Source organism: Xyrauchen texanus, chromosome 42 (genome assembly GCF_025860055.1).
Source record: "Xyrauchen texanus isolate HMW12.3.18 chromosome 42, RBS_HiC_50CHRs, whole genome shotgun sequence".
NCBI classification, from domain to species: domain Eukaryota; kingdom Metazoa; phylum Chordata; class Actinopteri; order Cypriniformes; family Catostomidae; genus Xyrauchen; species Xyrauchen texanus.
Window position 1 is genome coordinate 5,044,218 of NC_068317.1, and position 26,247 is coordinate 5,070,464.

General features: G+C 38.1%; 1 protein-coding gene across 1 annotated transcript in view; it reads left to right on the top strand.

Moving 5' to 3' along the window:
• The first annotated feature begins 651 nt into the window (after window positions 1-651).
• LOC127635097 (caveolae-associated protein 1-like) overlaps window positions 652-26,247 on the top strand; it is a 37,668-nt gene continuing 12,072 nt past the window's right edge. The window contains exon 1 of the mRNA XM_052114885.1: window positions 652-1,487. Coding sequence (XP_051970845.1) covers window positions 981-1,487 — 507 coding nt within the window. The 5' untranslated portion in view covers window positions 652-980. The remainder of the gene's footprint in view (window positions 1,488-26,247) is intronic.

Genomic DNA, 26,247 nt, shown 5'->3' on the forward strand with positions numbered 1-26,247 from the left:
GTAGAACCATTTAGTTTTAGTCTGAAATATTTAAATATTTGGCCCCATATATATCCACAGAGGTCTTGGCAAAGCCCCGAATAGTATTCACTGACCCTAGAACTGCCCCTGCCAACCTGTCAAACCTGACATGAGGCACGGCTTTGAGACACAGGGAATATAGTGCACAGGTTATACAGACTACTCAGAATGCTCTGAAATGACCCTGGGTGTTATGATGCTTTTAATGTGATTTTTATTTATTATTTTTTAGAGCTTGGCAGCACTCAACCCAATCCTAATTCAAAACCAATCATGAAAAGAGCAGCTAGGATTTTCTAGAAGGTTACCTTCTGTGCTCCATGAAAGAAAGTAATACAGGTTATGAGGGTGAGTAAATTATGGTATTTTTCATTTTTGGATGAGCTATTCATTTAAACTATTCAGCAGAGAATACTTCATTTTAAGCCCTCTCACTTTGATTTTTCTTTCCTACGGGGTCCCACAGCAGGCCACTGGGAGGAGCACTGCTCTCTAACACACACAAACATACACAATACACACATATCCATCTACACAGTGTGCAGGGGGAGTGTCAGAGGGTAAGAGGAAGGCATCTGGCACGCAGTTCATTTGTCTGGAGGGTTTCACAGGAAAGTGTGGCATTCACGACCCAGCACTTACGCAGTACAGAGCCTCCATAACTGCCTGCCTGCACTGCCTTGACTAGATCCCAGAAAACGCTCAGAGAAGGAGAGAGAGGGAGAGAGAGAGAGAGAGAGAGAGAGAGAGAGAGAGAGAGAGCGAGAGAGAGAGAGAGGGGGGGGGGAAGAGAGCAGATGTGGAGTGCGTGAAAGAGGAGGGATCTGTAAGGTGAACTCCAGAGGGAATATCTGAGAGCAGAAATAGTAGAAAGGCAAGTAAGGACACAGAAGAACTTTCCACTGCTTGCATCCTTTCACATTCAACTTTATTTCTCCTCATTCCACAAGCTTTGAAACATGGAAGTGATTGAAGACACCCGTTTGCACCTGGAGGTCCCAGAGCCAAACAAATCCTTCACCGAGATCTCCGATGATGAAGTCAACCTCCCTGCCTCTGAGGATGAAGATGAGGTCGTTGAGAACAAAGCTAAAGAGGGTGGTGAGAAAGACTTGGGTGGTGATGGAGACAAAGGTGAGATGAATGGAGTCATGGTCCTGGCTCTACTAGATAAGATCATTGGGGCCGTTGACCAAATCCAGCAAACGCAAGCTGGGCTGGAAGTGCGCCAACGGGAGATGGAGAGATCCGTAACAGGTATCCAAGGGGAACTCACCAAACTGTCCAAGAGCCACACCACCACTGCCAACTCAGTCAGCAAGATGCTGGAGAAGGTGTGTAAGGTGAGCGTGAATGTGAAGACGGTGCGGGGTAACCTAGAGAAACAAGCCGGGCAGATAAAACGACTGGAGAGCAACGAGAACGAACTGCTGAAGAGGAGAAACTTTAAAGTCATGATCTACCAGGTGAGTGACATGCATACAGAGGAACATTTTATTACAATAAATAAAAATTGGTGTCAAACACATTTTGAGACATTGTTAAAATCTCTTGTGAACTCTAGAGGAGACTCCTTAGCAATATCTAAGAAGCAGATAAATCAATTTGCTTTCCAGTTTATGTGTGCAATTGCTGTGTAGGAGAAACAGTTAACATGATATAGCCATAAGTGGCGATTATGAGGGTACAAGCAAATGTCATAGCCAAATTTGACAGATCTTGAGGATGCTGTGGACACAGTTGTTTCAAATATTTTGATCACAGTACCACAGTTAAGATTTTCTTAACTTATAGTGCCACCTCGTATCGGAATTGGAGGAAATATATGCCTTTAGAATATGTACTTTTGCCATGTTTGTATATTGCGCTAACAAGATACAGGGCAATTAGTCATTATGGGCGACACCCATTTTGGCTCATATTTTCTGAAGAAAACAGTGGCTCTAATTTATTTTGATAGCTTTTTGTTTGGAGCATCTCTAGATGATATATATAAATTTCATGCAAATCAGAAAAATAGCCTTGGATGAGTTTGAAAAAGTATGTTTTCAAAAGTTCAAAGTGTTTGAAAAGTTTTTGTTCTGAAATGGAAATCCTCATGTCCAATTGATCTTCCACGGGGAACTAAAAGATTCACCGGAAACAGAAAAAAATATATTATAGCAATATATTCCCAAAAATTTAAATTAGCTGAGTATAGAGCTACCCTCTGGCCGATTCTCTCTAAATCTGGTGTACAGCCTAATTTAGACAACCTCTAAGTAGATGCCAAATTTCATAATGATCGGCCACTCAATACAGTTATTAGTGGCTGAAATTTGATTGGCTGCTGGTAGCCATATTTGTTGATTTGTCCTATCAATATTTTAAGGATATGTTAGCATACGTCCCAAATCAGATGCATGCCAAATTCCACCTTCCTTGATAAAATAGTTTCGTAGTGCTTTGATGTTGTGCCCCCCCCATGATCAGATGTGGACAGGATTTGGAAATGGTTCTTTGTTTCCTTGAAATGATTTAGTGTCAAAGTTTGCCAGGTTTCATTAAGTATGGACATTGCATTTAAAATATTTAGGTCAATAAGCTAACATTGGCCCCACCCTGTTGATGATGTATACTAATTTCCTGCGATTTGGACAAGTGGCCTAGGAGGAGTTCGAAAAAGTTGATCTTTCCCAAAATTCAAAATGGCAACAAAAAATAAAACCTGAGACTCAATGAATCAAAAGTATTGTGATTCTAGGCCTTTCAGTTCTGAAGTTATTAGCAAAAATTAAAGCACTACCTAGTGTCGGACAGGTGTGTCTATGCCTCAGTAGTGGGTGGGATCAATATAAATGATCTCAATAATTAAAAAGATTTCCAGTTTTTCTTTTCTGGGGTAGGGAGTGCTTAGTTAAAATGACTTTAGCAACAAGACCTCCTCTGTGTGTGTGTGTGTTTCTATCATAACATTACAACAATGAATTATAAATGAGATCACAAATGTGTTGAACAGTGGCAATTTGCACTTCACATTTGTATGGCATAAAAGTATAATGTAAACTACAGGCACATCACATGTGTTAGTCATATTTGGTCAGGTGTGGCCATGGGTAAAATGAGCACATCTTACCATTATGGAATATAGCCATATCAAGTGAGCCCAAAAAGGCCCTGGACAGTCAAGGCACACTTAAAGCATTTATTTTATATACATCTAAAATGATAAAACAATAAATACACGATTCTAAAGAAGCAAAAAGACACTTTGTGTTTGTCAAACGTAAGCTGGGTGTGGCTTAAGTGTCCAAACACACAAAGTAAAAGTTGTTTTGTGTCTTCTTCGAGAAATATCAGCACCACACCCATTAAACACTTACACTTAAGCTTCGCTTGTATGAACCGATGTATTGTGAACACATAACTGAACTTTGTGTTAATACACTCGCCTCTGTCAAGCGGCCTGCTGCCTTATAAAAGCACAATTCTGTTTGATGGTTGCAGAATAAACCAACACCGGAGTGTTTTTACATGCGTTCTCTGATCAACACACCCGTCACACTGGATTAATATAGAGAAAGTTTTCTTCTTTTTCTCACAGATGGAAAATAATACAAGCAAAATCCAGAGACTGTTTTAAATAGGTGGGAGTGATTTGTTAGGGAACGAGGGAATGGAAGAACGTGAATAGAGGGTAAGGTCAGTGGGCAAAGAAAGAATAGTCAGAGAAAGAGGGAGAGAGGGAGTCTGAATGGTTACGCAGTCAGTCTGTCTGCAGTTAGAGGTTTTGTTCGGCTCTATAATGTTATGTGTAATAACTGTGCTTTGCACAGTGGTGCAAGAACATTCAGAGTTTCCACAGAGTGAGTCAGATGGGGCTGGAGCCACACACACACACACACACACACACACTTGGATACACACAGACACTATGTGCTCTCATAGTTTTGGAACACTGAGTTCACATCGGAATTTGCTAATTACCGTTCCGAATATCCTTCCTTCACTCATCAGTGAGGAAGGGTTGAGCTATGTTCAGAATAGAATACTAACATACAGTACTACTCTATACTATAGTATGTATCCAAGAATACCTGGATGATCCAGACATTACATTTGCTAGAATGTGCAGTATACAGAAAGCACAAAACACATTCCACTGAATACTTTATACTGTGACTTGACCAACCATAGTTTTAGTGTGAAAAATTAACCGGAAATAAAAGCAACAATTTCTTTTACTTTTTTCCCCCTAGTGGACATCCTCGAGATAAGATATTTTGGTAACACTGAACATTAATGTTCTCTTTATTAAGGGTTTATGAAGCAGTTTATTAATGACAATCAATTTTAGACAAACTTTTTTATTTCCAAGATGATAATTGGAGGTCATGTGACAATTATGTAGCATACTACTGTTTGAAACATTTATTGTGGAATAATGTTTAATGTTCCTCTCACTGTTTACATAAAGTAGGCTGTATAAAGTGTACACTGTGCAGTATTTAGTGAGAAGTAAGCTAGTATTCCATTTCAAACAGTAACTAACTTCAGTTGTTCAGTAAGATTCCCCTCAGAATATTGCTCTGCCATGACGGTAGTTGACCTGACACAGAAAACTCACTTCAGAAGAAGACAGGTTACACTAAACCCCACTATAGCACCTCTTGTGCCAACTCTGAGAATCATAATTGTATTACTTGCTTCGTGCTATTAATCGTTCAGGAATAAACAATTTGGAACACAATGAGGCATGAAATTGAGTTGGGTAGTAGCATTTGCGTTCATGTACTAGCATTGAGTATGTTTCAGGCCTAATGCATTTCATATGCAAAATACAAAACAGTCATCAGAGCCAAGAATTTAGCAGTGGCATGCAAATCTAACCGTTAGATAATTATATGCAGTGATGATTTGCATGATTTAAGGGTGTGTGAGAGTTTTTAATATGCCAAAGAGTAATGTGCACACTAATCATTTTATCCTTCAACACAGTAGGCCAACTTTCCATATTTCATAATTTGTGAAATGTGTCTCTGAGAGAGAGAGAGAGAGAGAGAGAGACTCTAGGGTTGTGAGATGGCATTTAGAGGAGTTATTGTGGCATTGCCCAAAGTACACCCCCTTTCTCTTTACCCTATTGAACACTATTCCTCAGGGAAAGGAATAACTCACTGCTTACATCTTAATGCAACAACATTGCAATACATGGGGGACTCGTTTAGGGATCTGTCACACAGTGTTGCGAAAAGTGCTTTATGAGAGACAGTAAGCTAGTCATCATTTTAAAGTAGTTAAACGATAGCAGAGACCATATAAGGAGAAGACATGTAGGCCAATCATAGAAAAAATACATGGCAGAAGTTTCAATGCACAATAAATTTCAAAAACAACGTTTTTCAATAAAATAAAATGTTTATATTGCGATAGACTACTAAAAAACACTTTACACTTTACAAAAACACATTCTGTGAATATTTTTGCTTTATTGATTTTGCTTTAAAAATTAAATAAATTCATTGAAACACGAAAAACTTCAAATTGCACTTTTGCACAAATTGAACGAAAAAAGCTATTAAAATAATGAAGTGATAAAAAAATCTTATATATAAACACCTCCACAAATCTAAACATTTACTGTCTCCAATGGCCCATTTGCCATCACGCAAGCTTCCATCAATGACAACAGGTGGAACATAAATAATAAAAACATGAATAATCAACACTCCTGGACATATAAACTATTTGATTATGATTCTGACATTCTATAGCTTGGTAATAATTAGTCCCGCTATCCACATATGATGACATCTATTTTAAGGAAAACGATTTACTCAATAATTTTTTTATGCTTGTTTAGTTACCAATCAATAAGGGAAATGGAAAATACACACAGCAGTCACGCTGTCTCAGGAGGTTAAAGCTCTGTGACCAGATGCTTCGGTTTACCAGGTTTTGTTTACCTTACAGTCCCGGTTTCACGAGTCATGTCCCGAAATTTCTCTAAAAATGTTTAATATGTCCCAGTTCCAGCAGTTAGGCTCACTTCTTTTTTTTTTTAAATTAAAGCTGAAGTATGTAATTTCTGTGCCACTAGGGCCAACAAAATTGCAAAAATAAATGTTTTCAAAACAGCTTTCTGAACATTTTTAAAGCACCAGAGAGAAAGAATGCTTACAGTTTTCGAGAAAAATAACCTACAGTATGAATGGCTTACTTATAGTTGTCTCTGCATTTTAAATGAGGATAGGAAAAAAGTATTCTACACGGTAAAAGTTACATACTTCAGCTTTAAATATACTCAATGTTTTTCTATCTATCTTCTGTGGTATTATTTGCAGGAAAGGAAAGCAGTTTTATGGCCCTGCATGTCGATTTGTTGATACTTTAATTCTAGTCTTACAGCCACACACAGTCCTCTGTGACAATTCTGCTGATGCTTTGCCTTTCTGACCCCTCTATATCACCCCAAACATTCATCCTGTCTTCTGCTGGTGCTATCACTCTCTCTCTCTCTTTGGTGCATGCTGGGGTTTCTGTGAGAGTGGCAGTGTTGTTTTTTTTGTTTTTTCAAAAACGTTCCGAAATTGTTCTTCTTTTCCATCTTCATCTTCTCACATGAACTGGTATGAATAAAAAATGTTGCTTGTGTGATTGTTTGTTAGCATGATATGAAGGCATCTCTGAATGAGGCGTCCTCGCTATCTCTTAGCCATGGATTCAGGTGTGTACCTGATGATAAGGTTGTTGTGGTAGAATTTCTCCTTGCAGTTGGCGAGTTAGTCAATCATGAAAATATCTCAGCATCGCGGACGAACAAAGCAGTCATGTTGTTTTTGAAACCCCAACATTTAGTTAGCTGATTGAAAGTGTCGTGGTTATAAACGCTGTGTTTTGTTAGATTACACTGCTTAATGCTCCCTCATTGAAAGTTACGAGAAGCTTCAGAACAGGAATTAAATTGATTTGGTAAGTTTGCAAAAGTCTCTGAAACATGTCATGTCTTTTAGAAGACGATTCCCCTGAAAATAATATATGAAATATTTATTTTCATCTGAAACACGAGGGCAGAACATATATGGTCTATGCAACTACCTGCAAGTTGAGATGCTTTGAGAGTGGGGATATTGGTCGCAAATGGCTTGTTAGGGGGTCTGTTGCGCAAAATGTTTCAGTACAATCAGAGGATGTTGTAGACAATGTTGCAGTGAATTCCTCTGCTGTAGTTCAAGCTGAAAATGCTCAGACTTCAAATGAAGCATATTGTTGCGTCTTGAGCAAGACCTGATAATGCAGGCATCATTGCTGACACTTGAAATCTTTCCTAGTACAAGCAGTGATGTTGCGAGTAGTGGCATTGAAAATGAGGTTTCTAATGTGAAGGGTCCAATTGTTGATGGGGAAAAGGGAAATGAAGTAGCTTGCAATGATGGTGCTGAGCAGCCTGGTGATAAAATGAAACCAGCAGATGAAATAATTGGAGACTTAATTTCTAGCTTGAAAAGAGTGGAAGGAAGTATGATGAAACTTTGATAAATTTGAGTCTGTAGATGAGGAAGACTTAGATGATATTGATCCACTGGCTGAGTTCGTTAAGAAGACATGTACACCCTAGTGGAAGTAAATGGTTTCTTAGACGATACTTTTGGCAGATGGGTTAATGAGAAAGAATATTTTCCTGATCTAGATACATTAGAGAGTTCCATCTTATACCTTCAAAGGACTGTGGATATGAATGAGTTAAGTGAAAAGAAACGTTTCCATTTGAAAAAAACACATCACGGCCATCAGAAAGTATAGAAAAGTGGCAATAAAGAAGATAAAAGAGCTTGTAAATAGTCTTACCAGTAATGTTCATGTGGTGTCTGCTTTATTCATGCTTTAACTGTTGCTATTTTTCCTTCCTATCTTAAGTATATATTTGGAGAGCTTAAAATTAGGTTCACTTAATATTAATGGTGGGAGGGATAGTTTTAAGCGGCTCTGGCGATACTTTAATTTGGAGTATTGGGTTATGGCGTGTTCCATTTGTCCAGTGAGGTATTCTGATCATCATTTGGTGTCGGTGTTGATAAGCTTGTCACATTTTACAAGAAAGTCACCATACTGGCATTTCAATGTGATATTACTTCAAGACACTGCTTTTTGTGAACAATTTGTTATTTTTTGGGAACATTGCATGAAACCACTATTACATTTTTGGTCAGCAGTATGGTAAATGGCACCATTTTAACCTTAGCGGTTTTCAAAGTGCTTTACACTGTGTCTCCTTTGCCCATTCACACACCAATGATGGCAGAGCTGCCATGCAAAGTGCTGGCCCGCCATTGGGAGCAACTTGGGGTTCAGTGTCTTGCCCAAGGTTATTTGATCATGTGGAGTCCTGTGGGCCAGGAATCGAACCACAACCCACTCTACCAACTGAGCCACAGCTGCCCAATATAGTATACACAACTATACTTAGTATACAGTTAACTATACTAAGAATATCAGTAAACTGTAGAAAGTAGCAAGAAACACTAATGATCCTGCTTTGTTGAAGATTTTACAGCAGAGAAAAAATAGCTAAGCTCCTATATGAATAAGAGAGTGAAGGGGCTTTAGTTCAATCTCGTTTCACTTCTCTTGCTGAGATGGATGCACCAAGTGCTTTCTTGTTTAGTTTGGAGAGATCCAAGGCACAGCAGAAGCAGATGGTCTTTCTTCGCCTTCCTGATGGCCGTGTGACTAACAATATTCCTGAAATGTGCCAGCATGCTGTAGATTTTTACACAGATCTGTATACGACTGAACTCTGTGATTCTGACTCTGTGGACTATCTCCTTCATGGACTTCATGAACTAAACCCTGATTCCAAAGCAAATCTAGATGCTGATATAACATACCATGAACTTACTACAGCTGTCAGTCAGCTCTGCTGTGGTCGGTCCCCAGGTATTGATGGGTTGCCTGCAAATTTTTATAAACATTTTTGGGAGCAAATTGGGAAAAATCTTCATGAGGTGAAATCAGTGCGACTAATGAGCCAAGTTGTAACTGAAACCTTAAAATCTACACCAACTGAGTACTGGACTTTTCTGAATGATTCAGTACTCAATCAATGGAAGATAGCGTGTCAATATTTTTTTCCATCCTTGACTTTAACTGCTGCTGTGGAGCAGTGGCAGTAGGATAAGGACTTCTCTTGTCCTTCACAACTCCTAAACTTGATGTATTTGAGAAAGCTGCAAAGAAATCTCCATATGTTAAATGTGTGATGGGTGTCCAATGTTTCCATCTTTTGATGGAAATACGTTCTTCAAAATGAATTGAGCATTTTAGCAATTTTTCCTCTCCTAAATGCTGCTGGTGGACCCTATACAAGCACCCGAGCGAGAAATGGCCCGGTGACCTCCAGTGCAGGATTGTCCATGGGGCAATAGCCATGAACAGATATGTGGTGCACCTTGATCCAAGGGTTGGAGTGGGATGCCAATTTTGCAATGAAATTGAGACCTTTTTGTACAATGTGTTTTAACAAGCTGGGATGTCTAGGCAATTTTTTATTCTCTTCTGTTAATATTTGGACCCAAATATTCAGCAAAACGAAGAAACCCTTTGGTGTTGCTTAATTTTTTATTTGGCACAGCAAAGCTGGCAATTTGGAAGACAAGAAAGATTAAACTGTCTGGGCAGGGCACAACAGAACTAGTCGGCATGTTTATAGGTTTGGAGGCGGCAGCTCAGGGTGCAATATGCTTATTATAATCTAATGGGACGCTTGCCAATTTTTATGGAAATTTGGGGAGTAAATGATGTACTGTGTACTGTAAATGACAATAATGATTTGCGCTTTTTGAATCTCAATAATTGGTGAAATCTGTGATTAATCTGTATTATATCAAATAAAATTGAGTTGTTAAAGTTCTCTTTCTCTCTCACACACACTCTTTTTCTAATTCTGTCAGCTTTTTAATTTTCTTTCTCTTTTTCATCTTTACGGTCTGTATTTTTGTCACATTTTAACATCCTTGAAACAAGATACATGTACTTTAGAAGCAAAATTACAGTCTAAAAGTCTTGTTTTCAGAGAAATAAAATTAAATGTAATGAAATTATATTTAATTATGTGGAAAGAAATCTAAACTTGTTTTTCCTTCAGATTGCATGTATTTTTCTATCAAATTGGAAAATAGTTTTGGTCGCACTTTATTTTACAGTGTTCATGCTACTGTGTATTTAAATGATATAACAATTATGCCTCTTTAACTCTTTAATATCATTTACTGTTGCTCTTTCAGCCCTTTGGGCATGAATTTATAAGCTTATTATTGCAGTTATTATTCTTCTATTCAGTGAAAGCCGGGAGAGGAATTAGAGGAGGCTGGTGTGGTTCGGTGTGGCCTCTTAACAGAGTGGAGCACATAGTTACTGAACTGATTCATACCTCAGGCATCCTTAATCCTTCAACTCCCTCTCTCCATCCCTCCTTCCAACTCTTTTGCATCTCATCCCATCTGCTCTGTTGTAACCACTCTGTGCCACCCTCCCTGTATATTATGCATTTATAAACCTTCCAGCACCTTTCACAATCTAATACTCCCTGCTTCCAAAATCCTGACTGATCATTGGCCTCAACTTCAACCCAAACCCTTGAATCAATTTACTGGGACTGTTACTGATAGCTGTTATGGTACTGGTTTGTTTTGCTTCTTACTAATGATCTAAACACTAAGGTATGCAAAATAAATAAAAAATACTGATTTGAAATGTGCTCCCAGAATAATTGTTATTAATGTAACATGTAAATGCAGAGACACATCAGAGGTTAGCAGGTTTTAAAGATTATTCTTTATAACCAACTCAATTGCATATCTATTAGACCAGTGGATCAACCGTTATTTAAAAAAAAAAAATGTTTTGCTTCAGGACCCAGATTTTACATTGGACATCAAGCAGTGACCAAATACAGAAACATAATTACATTTTTTTTAATTCAAACATTAAAATTTCATATCATAATGATGAATTGTATAGACCCAATGGAAACACTTTACAATAAGATTATTTTCGTTAGCATTAGTTAATGCATTAGGCAGCATGAAAAAACAACAAACAATATATTTTTACAGCATTTATTAATATTTGGTAATGCTATTTACAATAAAATAATACAATTGTTTATTGTTAGTTCATGTTATTTCATAGTGGCCTAACTGATGTTTACATACATGTTTTAGTATATGTTGAAATTAACATTAGCCAAGATTAATAAATGCTGTAAAAGTTTTGTTCACGGTTAATTCATGTTTACTAATGTTAACAAATAGGACCTTATTGTAAAGTGTTACAGACCCAACAATATGCTAAATTATTAACATTACAGAACACAGGCTAAACAGGAAAACTGACAAGTGAATCAATTCATAAACAACACCAATAATGTAATTTACAGCCATCAGAGTTCATTTTAAAAAATGTTATGTCATCATTTTTGTAATTTGATGAAAACGTAGTTTAAATGTATTCAATATTTATATACTAGGCTTCTTACAGTTATTTAAACATCATCAACCATATTAAAGACTAAAGTGGTGGTGGTGTAGTGGGCTAAAGCACATAACTGGTAATCAGAGGGTTGCTGGTTTGATCCCCAACAGCCACCACCATTGTGTCCTTGAGCAAGGCACTTAACTCCAGGTTGCTCCAGGGGGATAGTCCCTGTAATAACTGCACTGTAAGTCGCTTTGGATAAACACGTCTGCCAAATGCATAAATGTAAATGTAAAGTGTTCAATATATAAGATAAACAACATTAGACAACTGTAATGAAAACCTGAACTCCTGAAATAATAGCAATGTACTATCTACTTTTATACAAGTGACTCTGATGGGAATTCCTCATGTTTAGACAGTTCATGATATTGCATTGTAGCGTGTTTTTAAGGAAATGCGTATTCTGAATAGCACGTCACTTAGTTCTTGCTCACTTGCTAGTAATATTACAATTACGTTGTGGATATAGCTGATTAATGTCACATACTGTATATAGGATGTGGATGAGTGAGGTCATTAATGAACTCTTTTGGAAAGATTATTATACAGATGTTAGCTCACACAGCTCAAACATATCAGTCCCCAACATACTATGACTGGAGTATTTGAATCAATTCTTCCTAGATTTTTCTGTCATTAAAATAATTAAATTAAATTAATAAAAAACAGTGTTAGTGCATTGTTAATATCTTGCAAATTCACTGTAAATCACACATTGTACTGTATATTCCGACTTATATTTTATTTTATTTAGCTTAGTTTTGTTTGAAAAATGGTTTTCAAGGATGAACATGTCAAAGTTGGTATCTGTCCAACTAGCTTGATTTTTACCAAGTTTCAGATATATTTACGTCAAAATACCATAAATGGACAGCCTTTGATGTCAACAAATTGGAAGCCTTTAAAACATTGATGAGACGATTTTATACTTCACTTTTCTTCTTTGCTTGTAGCATTGTTTTCCGTGCTATTCTCGACACTATTCAACTAATGACATATAAAAAAATGGAACTGTGATTGATTGCTTTGTGTGTCAGAGAGACTCTCTCTTCCTGCTAAAGTGGGCGGTTCTTGTCAGGAATAAACTGCAGTGTGGACCACAATTTATACTGATAGTCAAACGGCAGGCTGAGGCTTTCCCTGAGCTCAAAAACCTTTAACCTGAGTACTAAGATATTTTTTATTGTAATTTAGTAATCCTCTGCTTTGAAGAGTTTAGAAATATAGGGCAAATGTTTTGAGATGAAATTGAAAGGTTGGAATGCAGAACTGTAGCATGTACTGTAACTGAACACTGATTACATACATAGTGAAGATAACTAATGCATTTTATCTGCTTTTCACTCTGGTATTCCTTAAATGGCAAAGTTACAGAAATACCCCAGTTGCCTACATCATAGAAAAGCAAATTTGTCTTGCATCTCTTTGGAAGCTATTCCAGCGGGACAAGGGTTTTCTCCACTGGCAGTAGAGAGAGAGAGAGAGGAGAGAGAGAGAGAGAGAGAGAGAGAGAGAGAGAGGAATGGCATAAGAGTCCAGAAAAGCAAGAGAACTAGATGAAAAGTGAGTGAAACAGACAGTCGCTCTGTTCTATAACCAAATGAGCTGCACAGTAGGCAGGTTATTCAGGCATCCTTGGCATGCTCCCAACGCGAAGGTTGTTCATATGAATTCAGATGACTTGGAATAATGCTAACTAGCTTTTTGGAGTCAACAATCTTTTTCATTGCATGGCACAGAGCAGCTTTTTTGGATAAACTATCGCTTTAAAGCAACAGAAAGACATTTGGGCTCCTAAAACACATCTAACTCACATAGACATCTGTGAGAAGGGAAGGAAAGGCACTAGCAGTTGCTATAAATAGGCCCCGCTGCATAGTTGCTTGATTATGAGGGGGAGAGGGCTCACTGATGAGGCTCTCTGTAATTGATCTGGCCAGACGTTCACAGAGCCTCATGTCCGGCAGAATGGATGGCTATATTCACAGTTGGCATGGCTCAGTGCTGTGTGTCTTTGAGTTGTTTCTGTGCAGTTAATCTTCGGGTTGGCATGAGGTGCAGGAGTTTGCCAATGTGACTGTCTGTGTTTGTCTGCAGTTTGGCACATGCATTATCTCGCTTTCATTATCCTACGCTCCCTCTTTATTTTTTCCCAACTTATTTTACCTCCTGATCTTTGTTTTCGCCTGTTTACTCCTACCAGTGTTGAGGAAGCTTCTCCGAAACTAGCTTTCCAAGCTACAAGCTACTACTACTAATAATGATGATAATAATAATAATAATAAGAAGAAGAAGAAGAAAAACATGAAATCGAAATTGTAGTTTTGAGGCTAACATCTGTAAGGGGGCAATGTCTTTAACGACTGTCAAATTATAGAATTTATGTTTGCTATCAGGGCAGTATTTATCTGACACTAGAACAAGACGTTTATGTAATTAAGGATCTTAATTAGGGCAACATCAATACACATGAACTGAACATTTTCACTGATTACAAATAACAAAAAACAGGAAATAGATCTGTATCTGTTGCAATGGCAAAATTAGCTGTATCTACATCTGTATTCGGATGTAACCAAATGTGGGTGGGGATTAAACCAGAAGTGCATCAAAATAAATGAAAAGCCTTTTGTATCTCTATACAATTTTTTGGTTTCATTATTTTAAATATGCCTTGAATAATTCATAAAATAATAATAATAACAATTAAATAATTAAATATTCAAATTAAAAATTAAATAAATTACAATTAATAACTTAATATTATAATTCTTATTAATAATACTTCTACTACTACTACTAATAATAATAATAATTATTATTATTAGTAGTATTTAATAGCTGAATATGTGTTGTCAGTTGTGGATTTCTCTCTCTGATCATCCATATTGACAAACAAACAATTATTATATCCATTTGTATTATTATTTAATTAGTATTTCCAGAAGAGAACAGAAATACAAGAATGAGCATTTTTGACTTTATCCATAACCACTTTAACAGGAATATTCTGGAAAGACGTATACTCTATGAAGCATTACTTTTTTCTTTCTTTGTTTAAAAATAAAGGCTTAACCAGATAACTACCTTCATCTGAGAAGTGGATATAAATGTGATCAAACTTGACAGATTCCTGCATATCCTTACTTGTGAATTGTGGAGGGAAACGTCTTTGAAGCATTTGCTTATTGTATTCTTGTGATGTATATCGACATTTCTAAGAACAATTGCAAGTAAAATAATGACATGTTCTTTGCCTTTCATTGTAGACACATTAGAGCTATGACACTAACAACCTTAAATATTCCGACAGCTGTAAACACAGTCGTCTATGTCTTAAGTGAATGTAAAAAGGTGAAATAAAACATCTGATGTGGTCAAAAGATCGAATCTAAGCCTTGCGGTATAACTGCAGCCAATAGTCTGGGTTTGTTCAGGTGAGTGTTTTCAGTTTGTTTTAGAAAGTAATTGCTCTTATTGGTCTGAAACTTCTCCCCCTCCCTCAGCTCCCACAATGCACGCTGGCTGCTTGAGGAGAGAGAGAGAGAGAGAGAGAGAGAGAGAGAGAGAGAGAGAGAGAGAGAGAGAGAGAGAGAGACTACTATACAAAATCCTACAAATTGGCATTGGCGAAAAAACATTTGATATTATAAAATCTCTGTACAGCAACAGCAAAAGTGCTGTGAAAATCAGTAACCACAGAAGTGCGTTCTTCCAGCAGGGCCGTGGAGTGAGGCAGGGCTGCAGTCTGAGCCCGACTCTATTCAACATCTACATCAATGATCTGGCATCAGCGCTGGAGAGCTCGACTGTACCCGGTCTCACTCTACACCACACACAGGCCAGGGGTCAGGGGTCAGAGGTCAGATGTCTGCTGTACGCGGATGAACTGGTCCTGCTGTCCCGCACTCCTGAGGGCCTTCAGCAGAGCCTGTCCCTGCTGGAACAGTACTGTCAAGACTGGGCCCTGACAGTCAAAATGGACAAAACCAGAGTCATGGTGTTCCAGAAGAAGGCCCGATCTCAGTCACACAAACACCAGTTCCTGTATAAAGGCCAGGTCCTGCAGCACAGCACGAGCTATAGTTATCTGGGTAGCGACATCAGCGCCTCGGGACGCTTCGGTCTGGCTGTCAAAACTCTGAGTGAAAAGGCACGGAGGGCTTTCTATGCTATAAAGTCACAATGCGGACACTTAAAATTACCCATTAAAACCTGGATCAAATTATATAATTCAATAATAAAACCAATTATTTTATATGGATGTGAAATTTGGGGACCAGTACTAAATTTTAAAAATTGGGATAAAACACCAGTAGAAAAATTACAATTGGAAATTGCCAAAAATATTTTAGGGGTCCACAGAAACACGTCCACTGCCGCCTGCAGGGCCGAGCTAGGCCTGTACCCGCTGAACATCGAGATCCAGAAGAGATGTGTTCAGTTCTGGCATCACCTCCATCAGTCTGATCCAGAGTCAGTGCAATATAAAGCCCTCCTCGCCAATGAATCCTCAGCAGAACCTCATCCTCTGAACACACTCGCTCTTCAACTCGTCCATCAGACTATACTCCCTATTGACCACAGCTACAGCCCCAAAATTATTATTAAAGAAATCCACACAAATCTAAAAGACACTCATGATAAATCATTAAAAGCACATTTTGACCTCCAGAATAAACCCCAGTGTTACTTGACCCTCAATAGAACCACTAAATTGGCCAGTTATCTATTTATTAAACATTTTAAAGAAAGACAAATCCTCTCCAAATACAGATTAAGTGACCATGACCTAGAGATAGGAAGACGTAGACAAACATGGACAGAGAGAGAGCAGAGGATCTGTAGACACTGTGATCTACAGCACATAGAGGATGAGGAACACTTTCTGTTCTTTTGCTCTAAATATAACAATATAAGAGAAAGGTTTCTGCCCAAATTTGAAGCCTTGATCCCATCATTCTTTGAACTGAGTGACACTGAAAAAATGTCCTTCTTACTCGGAGAAGATGATAATACAGCTGCACTAGCGGCTAAATATGTGCTAGCTATTCACAACGCCAGAGACAGCTAATTCTCTAGAGTGACCCAATGTATTTATTTATGCAGTGTGTGTATATTTATTTATCCATCTATTTACAATGCTACATGTGACATGATTTCTACATATATGTTTTGTTTGTTTGTTTTATTAGTTATATATAATATGTTGATGCTTTGGCAACATTGTGTTACACAGTCATGCTAATAAAGCAAATTTGAAATTGAAATTGAATTGAGAGAGACAGACAGAGAGAGACATAAACTTGTTCTCGCTCAGAAAGATTTAAACATTAACATAGATGTTTCAAAAACTGGAAAACATGTTTGATATGGTATCTTAGTTAATATTACTGTTGTCAAGCTCAGATTGCAAAGACGTGCACAACAAATACTTTTTTTATTATTTGGTTGTATTGTTGCTTTTATGTCATTATTCAAGCTTTTCCAAAAATGGTATTCAGCTTTGGGCACGTCCCTAGTAGAAAACACCTTTCATAGTTGAAAAATATTTCAATACAAAAAGATATAAAAGCTGCACATGGACAATGAATGAAATGAATGATCAGACTTTCCAGCACTACTTGAGGTCATTCTACAAGACATTTGTAAAACTAATCATTGGCAAAAGTAGCTTGTTCCTGGGAATGTTAAAAGTTTTGAAAACAGCTGAGCTACTGTCATGATACAGTCATGATATTGGATCATTTCATTTTGTACTTTTAGTGTTTTCTCCCTAACACTATTTCCATCATACGTGTCTAAGATGAATGATGGTCATAGTTGGCCTAAACAGAGCTGGTATTCTCTTTTACAGTAATAAAATGATAGAGAGAGAGACAGAAAAGATTAAATTCTGGGCATGTTAAGGTTCAAGTATTTTTTTTAGCCACATCTATACATATACACACTGCACAGTTTTGGGAGTAACAACAGCATTTCTCTGTGGGAGTGAATTACAGTCAACATGAAAAGCTGTTTGCAGCACATTTTACTTCTGCAACCCGGCGTACTAAGTGAAACAAAGTGTAGTCTGTTTATTTAAGTGAACAAGAGTTTACATTGGAGAAGACATTTTTAAATTCAGTTCTAAAACTGATTGTGACACCATGTCCACCACCTGAGAGGAGAGTAGAATGGTTTTCGTTGGGATGGTGGAATTCTCGACTTCGGAACATCGAGACAACACATCGGGTTTAACATTATTTGAGCCGGGAAGTACGAGAGCACAAAGTCAAATCGCATGAAAAACTGTGCCCAGCGAGCCTGTCTGGAATTAATACGTTTAGCTCCGCAGATATATTTCAAGTTCTTATGATCAGTCCAGACCACAAAAGGTACCCCCGAACCCTGTAACCAGTGATGCCACTTGCCCAAAGCCAGCCTGACAGCCAACAATTCTCTGTTACCAATGTCGTAATTCCGCTCAGCTGGGGTAAGGTGTTGAGAGAAAAAAGAGCGCACAGATGCATCTTTTCATCTGAGGAAGAGCGCTGCGACAGAACCACTTAAACACTGACCTCTGACACATCCACCTCCACCACAAACCGACGTGAAGGATCGGGAGTGTTAAGGATTGTAGCAGTGGTTAACATTTCCTTTAATTTAGAAAACATGGCTTCGGCTCGTGGGGAACAAAAAAACTCAGTACAGGTGGAGGTGAGATCCGTGAGAGTTGTGGTGAGCTGACTATAATTCTGAATAAACCGGTGATAAAAAATGGTAATCATTGATGTACCTATTCATGGCCTCCCTCTCAGGAAAAAATCTGACGTCATGAGGGAGAAGTGCCAGGATGCAAATCTATGGTGCAAACGTACAGGCGATGAGGAGGAAGGGTCGTGGTGCGGGACCAACTGAACACCGCACTCAAGTCATGGTATGCCACAGGAACTCCAGATAAATTCACAGATTCATCCTAAAACGAAACACAACACTGGACCGGGAAGACAGCAGAGGTAATACAGTGGGACAGACAGTACGGACTCCAAGCAAGAACAGTATCGGTTGACCAGTCAATGTGTGGATCTTGATGCCCGAAGATCCAGTCACCATCAGTGCCGGTCATGTTCGGGCATCTATGGTTGGTAACTCACAATCCACATATTGACTGGTCAACCACAACTGTTCTTGCTTGGAGTCCGTATTGTCTGTCCCACTGTCTTACCTCTGATATGTCGGAGATGACGGTCATGGGTTTGATGGAATGGGTGACGATAGTCAGAGGAGTGCCGCTGATGGTATGGACAGTGATGGGTCATCCAACAGGACCACTGGAGCTTGCCACTTGGAAGCCATGGTGATGTCTAGGAAATTTAGAGTGGTCAAAAATCTGGCGAAGCTTAGTCGAAAATGCCTGGAAGGAGGAGCAACAGAGATGTCTGTTGTCCCACATGGCGGTTCCCCACTCACTAGCCTTCAGGTGAGGATGCAGGCCACTTTTGCCGTATCGGATGGAAAAGAGGAGGGCTGAAGCGAGAAGAACAGAGACCCTGCCACACCCGAGTATGGAGCTGGGGGGTTGAGACGTGGTTCCAAGCATCTGAGGCTGGGGGAAACAGCCGGGGCTCCAGAAAGTGTGGGCACTTCCAGAGGGGAACCAGTATCGTGAGACTGACAGTATCGTGAAGTTGCTGTACCAGTGATATGAGCTCAGCGAGCTGCGACGCCATCATCTCCATGGTCTAGCAGAGATCTGATCCTGCTGCCATCCCAGTAATCCCCCCTGTTAATTGAGCATGGACCAAAAACTGGATCCATCTTGGTTAGATTGTTCTGTTAGGAATCATAAGAGATCCAAGCATGGAGGACAGTTCACAGAGTTTATTGAATTCAACAAATCAAAGAACAATACAGGCTGGCGAGCGGGGAAAATCTCGGCACCGACTGCAGTATGAAGATGAAGAGTGTGTTTGTTGGAGTGTATGCATCATGGCAGTGTATACACCTGACACACATGAGAGAAAGACAACCAAAACAAACAGAGCAAACTGGTGAACTCACAGAGACTGTGACAGTTTAGTACATTTGGCCTACTATGGGCGTATTGAGAGGATGTGCTGGTTCCACACAGTCATAAATCTCTGTGTAAACACAAACCTCTCCTCCTTTGTTATTGGAAAGAATAACTCAGCAGTGTCATGGCAACCATGATCGTGGTGATGGGCACCACTCTAAATCAGAGGGCACAATGGTCTGTTGTCAGGACACATGCTCTGAATAACAAGCTAAATATCCTCTACTGTACTGGATGGGGTGGTCGATATGTTTTTTTTTTTAATATCATGATTATTATATCTATCACAATATAATTAAATTGTCTGGAATTTAAAAAAAAATACTTATACTTTAATAACCATGTGGTAATGCCAATTTTTTAATAATCCTGTGAATACTCCTCAAAGGAAAGTTATTTCACCTCATTTCAGTATTTTATCTTTTTATTTGAAACTTGGCCACTAAACAAAAGCATATTCACAACAAATTAATTATAAGTCTGGAGTGATTACAAAAAGTGCTTCGCATTGTGTAACACTTCAGTTAAGAACAAAAGATTCAAAACAGTAAATCTAACGTTATAAAACCAATAATACTGACTCTTAATTCTGATTATATCTTCGCCAACACATTAAATGAATGCAACTCGGCAACCATAATCTACATTTAATGTTGTGCCTAACAAATACACCCGAATAACAAGTTCTTCCTCATCTACATTTGATTGGGACATGTTCCGCTCTGTATTTTCACATAATTCCATGTTTATATGACTTAACATTAATGAGCGCTTTGTTAAGGGTTATAAAGGGGTTTATTAATGATTAAGTAATTTACAAATGCATACTAAATAATTTTTGTTCAGTTATAGCAATATGCATATAAAAACATGTATCCAATATGTTCCAAATAGTGAACATTTTTTAATTACATGTTATAAATGCTTAATAAACACACTTATACATAGTCTTCCCTAAGGTCCACTTTTAATATCAGTAAAGTGTTTGTTATGCACCAAAACAGTCCTAATTTAATAATATCTGTTAATGTTCCACCCTGTCTCAGGCCCTCTGTCTGAAACACTTGGTTTTCAGCTCTCTGGTCCTTTAAGACTTCACTGTAAATGCCCACTGTTCTGATTGGCTAACTTTGTGAAGCCCCTTAAATACAGGTATATTTGAAACTCAAATGGAAGGAAATGAACAAGCTTCACATTATCATTTATAAAACTGCATTTCAGGGTTGACACATAACATACACCCAATACATTTCATCTGAATTTATCAAACTCAAGTACAGCAAATATAAAACAGTCATGAATGAAATGTTCCATCTTTCAATAAAAGTTCCTTTGCAAATCCTGAATCATATTGTGGAGTCATACCAATCATCTTTGGTATGAGCCCAAAAACACATACAATCCATGCAGAAATCTTCTGAATATGCAAAAATACAATCCATGCTGATGTTGGGTGCTTTAGCTAGCTTCAACAGGCCAAAGTAGAGATGCTGAATTAAACATGTTTTTAAAGTTGCAGTTGTACCACTATTAGAACGGGGTGCACATCGGTGAAAATTCATAAAAGTGATCAAAGATGTCCATATAGTGCATGTTTACAAAAGACCAACATTAAAAAATGTATAGCTCAGATGGTTGCAAAAAAATCCAAGACACCTTGAAAACAGCAAGACAGCACAGCTGAATGAAGGTCTTTTAAAAGAGGCGCAAGATGAATGATAATGGTCAAAGCCACTCATCTAGTGTAGAAAAACTTTCACATGAAGGTGTCCTGTGAAGTCCACTTTGCTATAGATGAATCTCCCATGGCAAGCCCATCTCTCTCCTCTTCATATGTGACTGACTAAGCACCAGTAGGTGGGGCAAAGGGTGCAATGATGAAAAATAGGCATTGATGACTTACAGCACAGACAGTCATATGCAGATGTATTTGGTCCTTGTGATGTCACAAGTTCCACAAATTCCAAACGGCCCATTTCTAGAGCTTGGATTAAATAAATGCTCTTTTTCTATTAAGGAGGAAGTTTTGAGTTCTGAAACTTACAGTATGTTTTTATAGTACTATGACCTCTTATGTCAAAAGATCAAGGAATATGTGATTCCTCGTGTTATAATCCTTTTAAGCATTTATTACATGAAAGATGAAATGGCTCACAATTTGGCAGGTATTGCATGAAATTCACCCTTTCTATGCCTATTGTTATAACCGCATATTACTGATTTATAATGCATTTGTAAATTACTTATGACGCATTAATTAACATCTTCTTAAACCCTTAAAAAAGGAGACATGCTAGTGCAAAATCTCTACTGGTTGAGAGATTTCTACCACCGCACAGCATATACCATCATAACGTCCACTGTAGCTTAAAGTCAGTCTAACACAATGGTTACAGTTCACTTCAGACTGGAAACTTCATGCTTTGCTTATGAAACTGGCAACAAAGTGTGAATTGCATGCTTCATGCGCCATGCTCTAAACCTTTAGGAAATATTTTTGAACTGCCTGCTGTAGGTGAAAATGAAAATAAAGCATTGCTTTGTGCCAATGTTCACTTTCTCAGAGTGGCATGTCCCAGTGTACACTTGTCAGATCTGCCGTTTTAAAGGAAAACCAGGAAAGTTTACACTGAATTCAACATGAATCTTCAAGGACATCCACAAATGCTTTGGTCACAGTTGCCACAGTTGTCTTGATGGTCACCATGGGGACATTGTTGTGTGGTTGCCATGGAAACACCCAGTGTTTGTAACATCAAACAGTTTCATTTGGAGTTGTAAAAGAAGAACAGCTCGCTCTATCTTAACAACAGCACTCTGATTCATCAAACAATATTCCCTGCAGGGAAAACCACCATACCATCGCTTTATATAGCCAAATCTCTCAAAGTTCAAAGCCGATGTAAAAAAGCTATTATACACACACTTGTATTAATGTAGCATGTGGCTTGACAACTTTAAACAGAGAATTAGGCTTATGCCTAACTTGTAGCTCTAGTACATAAACTGTAGTATATACTGTAACTTGTATTTATGTAGTTTCTAGATATCCATTCTTTTTTCATATAATACATTCCTAAAATATAAAATGGATTTTTAACTAGTAAAAAAATCTACTTTAATAGATAATAAATATCTACATTTTTACTAGAATTTCACATTGATCTGTAATTCACTCATGTTCAAAATGCTATTGCAGATATCTATAATTAATTTCTTACTAGATGAAATTCAAAATATACTGTATGAGCATGTAGTACAAATAAAACATTGATATTTTCAATTGAAACTCAAAAATTAAAATGATCGTTTTTACTAAATGTAATGTCAAAATACTGGAGTAAACTTTGAAGACCCTCTTTTGACCAAATCCCTGATTTTTTTATAGGCAGCACTGCTAAAGCGGGACACATAATTGTTTTCCCTCTTAAACAAGCTAGACAGGAACTTGAAAATTGTTTATTGTAAGTATTTATTTGTTTGGAACATAGGCTTACATAAAGATTGACATATCCATTTGTTATATCAACTTAAATTAAAAAAGTTGTAAATTTTCATTAAAACATCCATTAAGACATACCACAGGTCTTTAACCTGTTACACAGCAGTGTGTGGGCGTGACTGGGCATGTTTTATGATTTTTTATTTGTTTTATCTCATAAACTTAACGTATAATCATAAACACTCAAAATAAAAGATTTTGAAAACAGGAAAATTTTCCCTCTGAAAAAGATAAACACAGGTAAGTATTTTAATATATAATCATTTTGCTCACAGCAGCGTAATGGCTCAAAGATTAATATTATACATAAGAAAGCATGCACATCCACAGAACAAAGGTGCAGGTGCAAATAGGTTACATGCATTTACATGCATTTTCACTAATATTTTATATTAGTGCTAATTAAAGCACAAAGACATTTAAGGTAATACAAATTAATATCATGGGGATCAAGCTTAACTATCCCATTTTATCCATCTTCACCCTACAAATAGGCTACCCATTCCTAATATCGACAATTGAATTTACAACTAGTAAAAATGCAAATGTTTGAGATCTGTAATTTTATTTCTACATATATGTTTTTTTTTTTTCAGATATCTTAAATAGATTTCAGAAATAACATAATTGAAGAGTAATTTAAAATCTCATAAAGGCTTTCTTACTAGTTAAAATGACTTGCAAACTCCTTTTTAGGTTTATGTGTGTGAAAGCATTGTACTCCAAACACACTTTCACATACACATATACACTCACTATCCTGGTATTCCACTGTGTTTCCTGCCATGACAAGGTTATGTAATGTGTCCGGAGGATTCCCCTCCACACATCAGTGCTATATTTATGAGAAAACCCCACACCCCCTAATTTTCCCTCCGCTCAGAACCTGTGATGGAGTTTGTGGGCTGGCTTTGAATGGAAAGGTGGGGCGGAGGGTGTTGTTGGTGGAGGGATTCCCTCATTGCCATGGTGAAATGACCGGCCATAGTCAGGCAGATGTGAAAAAGCTCTTCACACGTGACTGAAGAGGGACGCTTGTTTAAGGCAGTGGAAATATTCACACACACACACACACACACACACACACACACACACACACACACACACACACACACACATACATACACAATGTTTTCATTTATCTGTTAGTCTGCTAACATGTGGCAAACATTACCAGCTTAGTTTCTTGTTCTAATAATGTTTTACTAAACAATTTATGACACTTTCTCATTTTTGGAAAGATAAGGTTGCAAAATTTGAGAAAAAAATAATTGGTATCATTGTATCTGGCATGACTCATGGAATGTAAAGAGACCCATCTCATGACCATAGGCCTAAGTAATCAAAGGTTATAATCATTTATAAACATTTTAAAAAAATGTACCATTAGTTGGCTCTGGCCCCATAGTTCTCTGTTGCTGACACATACCAAATGTAGTCTTGATAAGGCAATGGGCTTGAAAACAGTATTTTACAGTAAAAGTCAAGATGCTGATGGCCAATATGGACTAAACAGAAATATTTGGTGTCATTCGACTCTGTATGCTCCAAGGAATCTAAAGAAACTAGTCTCGTGATTTAAGAACAAACTCAGACTTCATAAGAAAAACAAAATCTTGACCAGTAGGTGGTGCAGTGCCAAACATGCTCAGGTATCCTCAGGTCATGGTTGTGATGACATATACCAAGTTTTGTTTCAGTACGCCAAATCCTTGCCAAGATATATCTTTACAAACTCTTTGCCGTGCTCGTCGACGCATTAACTGAGAAGGGTTTGGTCCATCAAAAAGTTTTAAACATATTTTTGTTGTAGGTGTCCATAGATCATTTGCAAACTTCATGTAAATGGACATACAGCCTAGGAGGTGTGAGATATAGTAGGTTTTTTGGAAAATTCTGAATGGCAGAAAATCGTGTGAGATGGAAATTGTCCATTCAACTTGGAATGAGCCAAGGAATCAGAGGAAAATATGTATTCCTAGAATTTGGTTTCTAGGCCATTTGGTTCAAAGGTGATAAGCATAAACATATGTGCAATATTTAACTGTTGGTGATGCTAAAAGTTTTGAGAATATAAGGAATATGGAGAAGACTTTTCACAGAATCAGAATCAGAATCAGAAAAAGCTTTATTGCCAAGTAAGTTTTTTACGCATACAAGGAATTTGTTTTGGTGTTGTAGGTGCGTGTCACACAATCTCTAAATATATGAAACAAGAATTAAAATATAAGCAATATAAATATAAATATAAATATGTACACTCAGTATCAATTAAAAGTATAAAATAAAAGAGAGCAGAGTAGTACAGTGAAATGTAGAGCCAGAGGTGGAGTGTGGCGAGTGTCAGGGTGGGTACTGGGCCTTGTTGATAAGGCAAGTGGCGGATGGGAAGAAACGGTTCTTGTGGCATGAGGTTTTTGTCCTGATGGACCTCAACCTTCTGCCAGAGGGGAGTGATTCAAAGAGATTGTGGCCAGGGTGGGAGAGATCAGCCACAATCTTTCCAGCATGCTTCAGGGTCCTGGAGTCGTACAGGTCCTGGTGCGCCGGCAGATTGCAGCCAATCACCTTCTCTGCAGACCGGATGACACGCTGCAGTCTGCCCTTGTCCTTGGCAGTAGTAGCAGCGTACCAGATAGTGATGGAGGATGTGAGGATGGACTGGATGATGGCTGTGTAGAAGTGCACCATCATTGACTTTGGCAGGTTTAATTTCTTCAGCTGCCTCAGGAAGTACATCCTCTGTTGTGCTTTCTTGATGAGGGTGCTGATGTTCAGCTCCCACTTGAGGTCCTGGGAGATGATAGTTCCCAGGAAGCGGAAAGACTCCACAGTGTCAATTGTGGAGTCGCAGAGGGTGATGGGGGCAGGTGCAGGTGAGACTGAGTTCTTCCTGAATTCCACAACCATCTCCAATGTCTTTAGAGCATTGAGCTCAAGGTTGTTTTGGTTGCACCAAGTCACCAGATGGACAACCTCCCACCTGTAGGCGGAGTCATCACCATCAGAGATGAGTCCGATGAGGGAGGTGTTGTCCGCAAACTTCAGAAGCTTGACGGCCTGTGACTGGAGGTGCAACTGTTAGTGTACAGGGAGAAGAGCAGAGGAGAAAGAACGCAGCCCTGGGGCTCCAGTGCTAATGGTCTGTGAG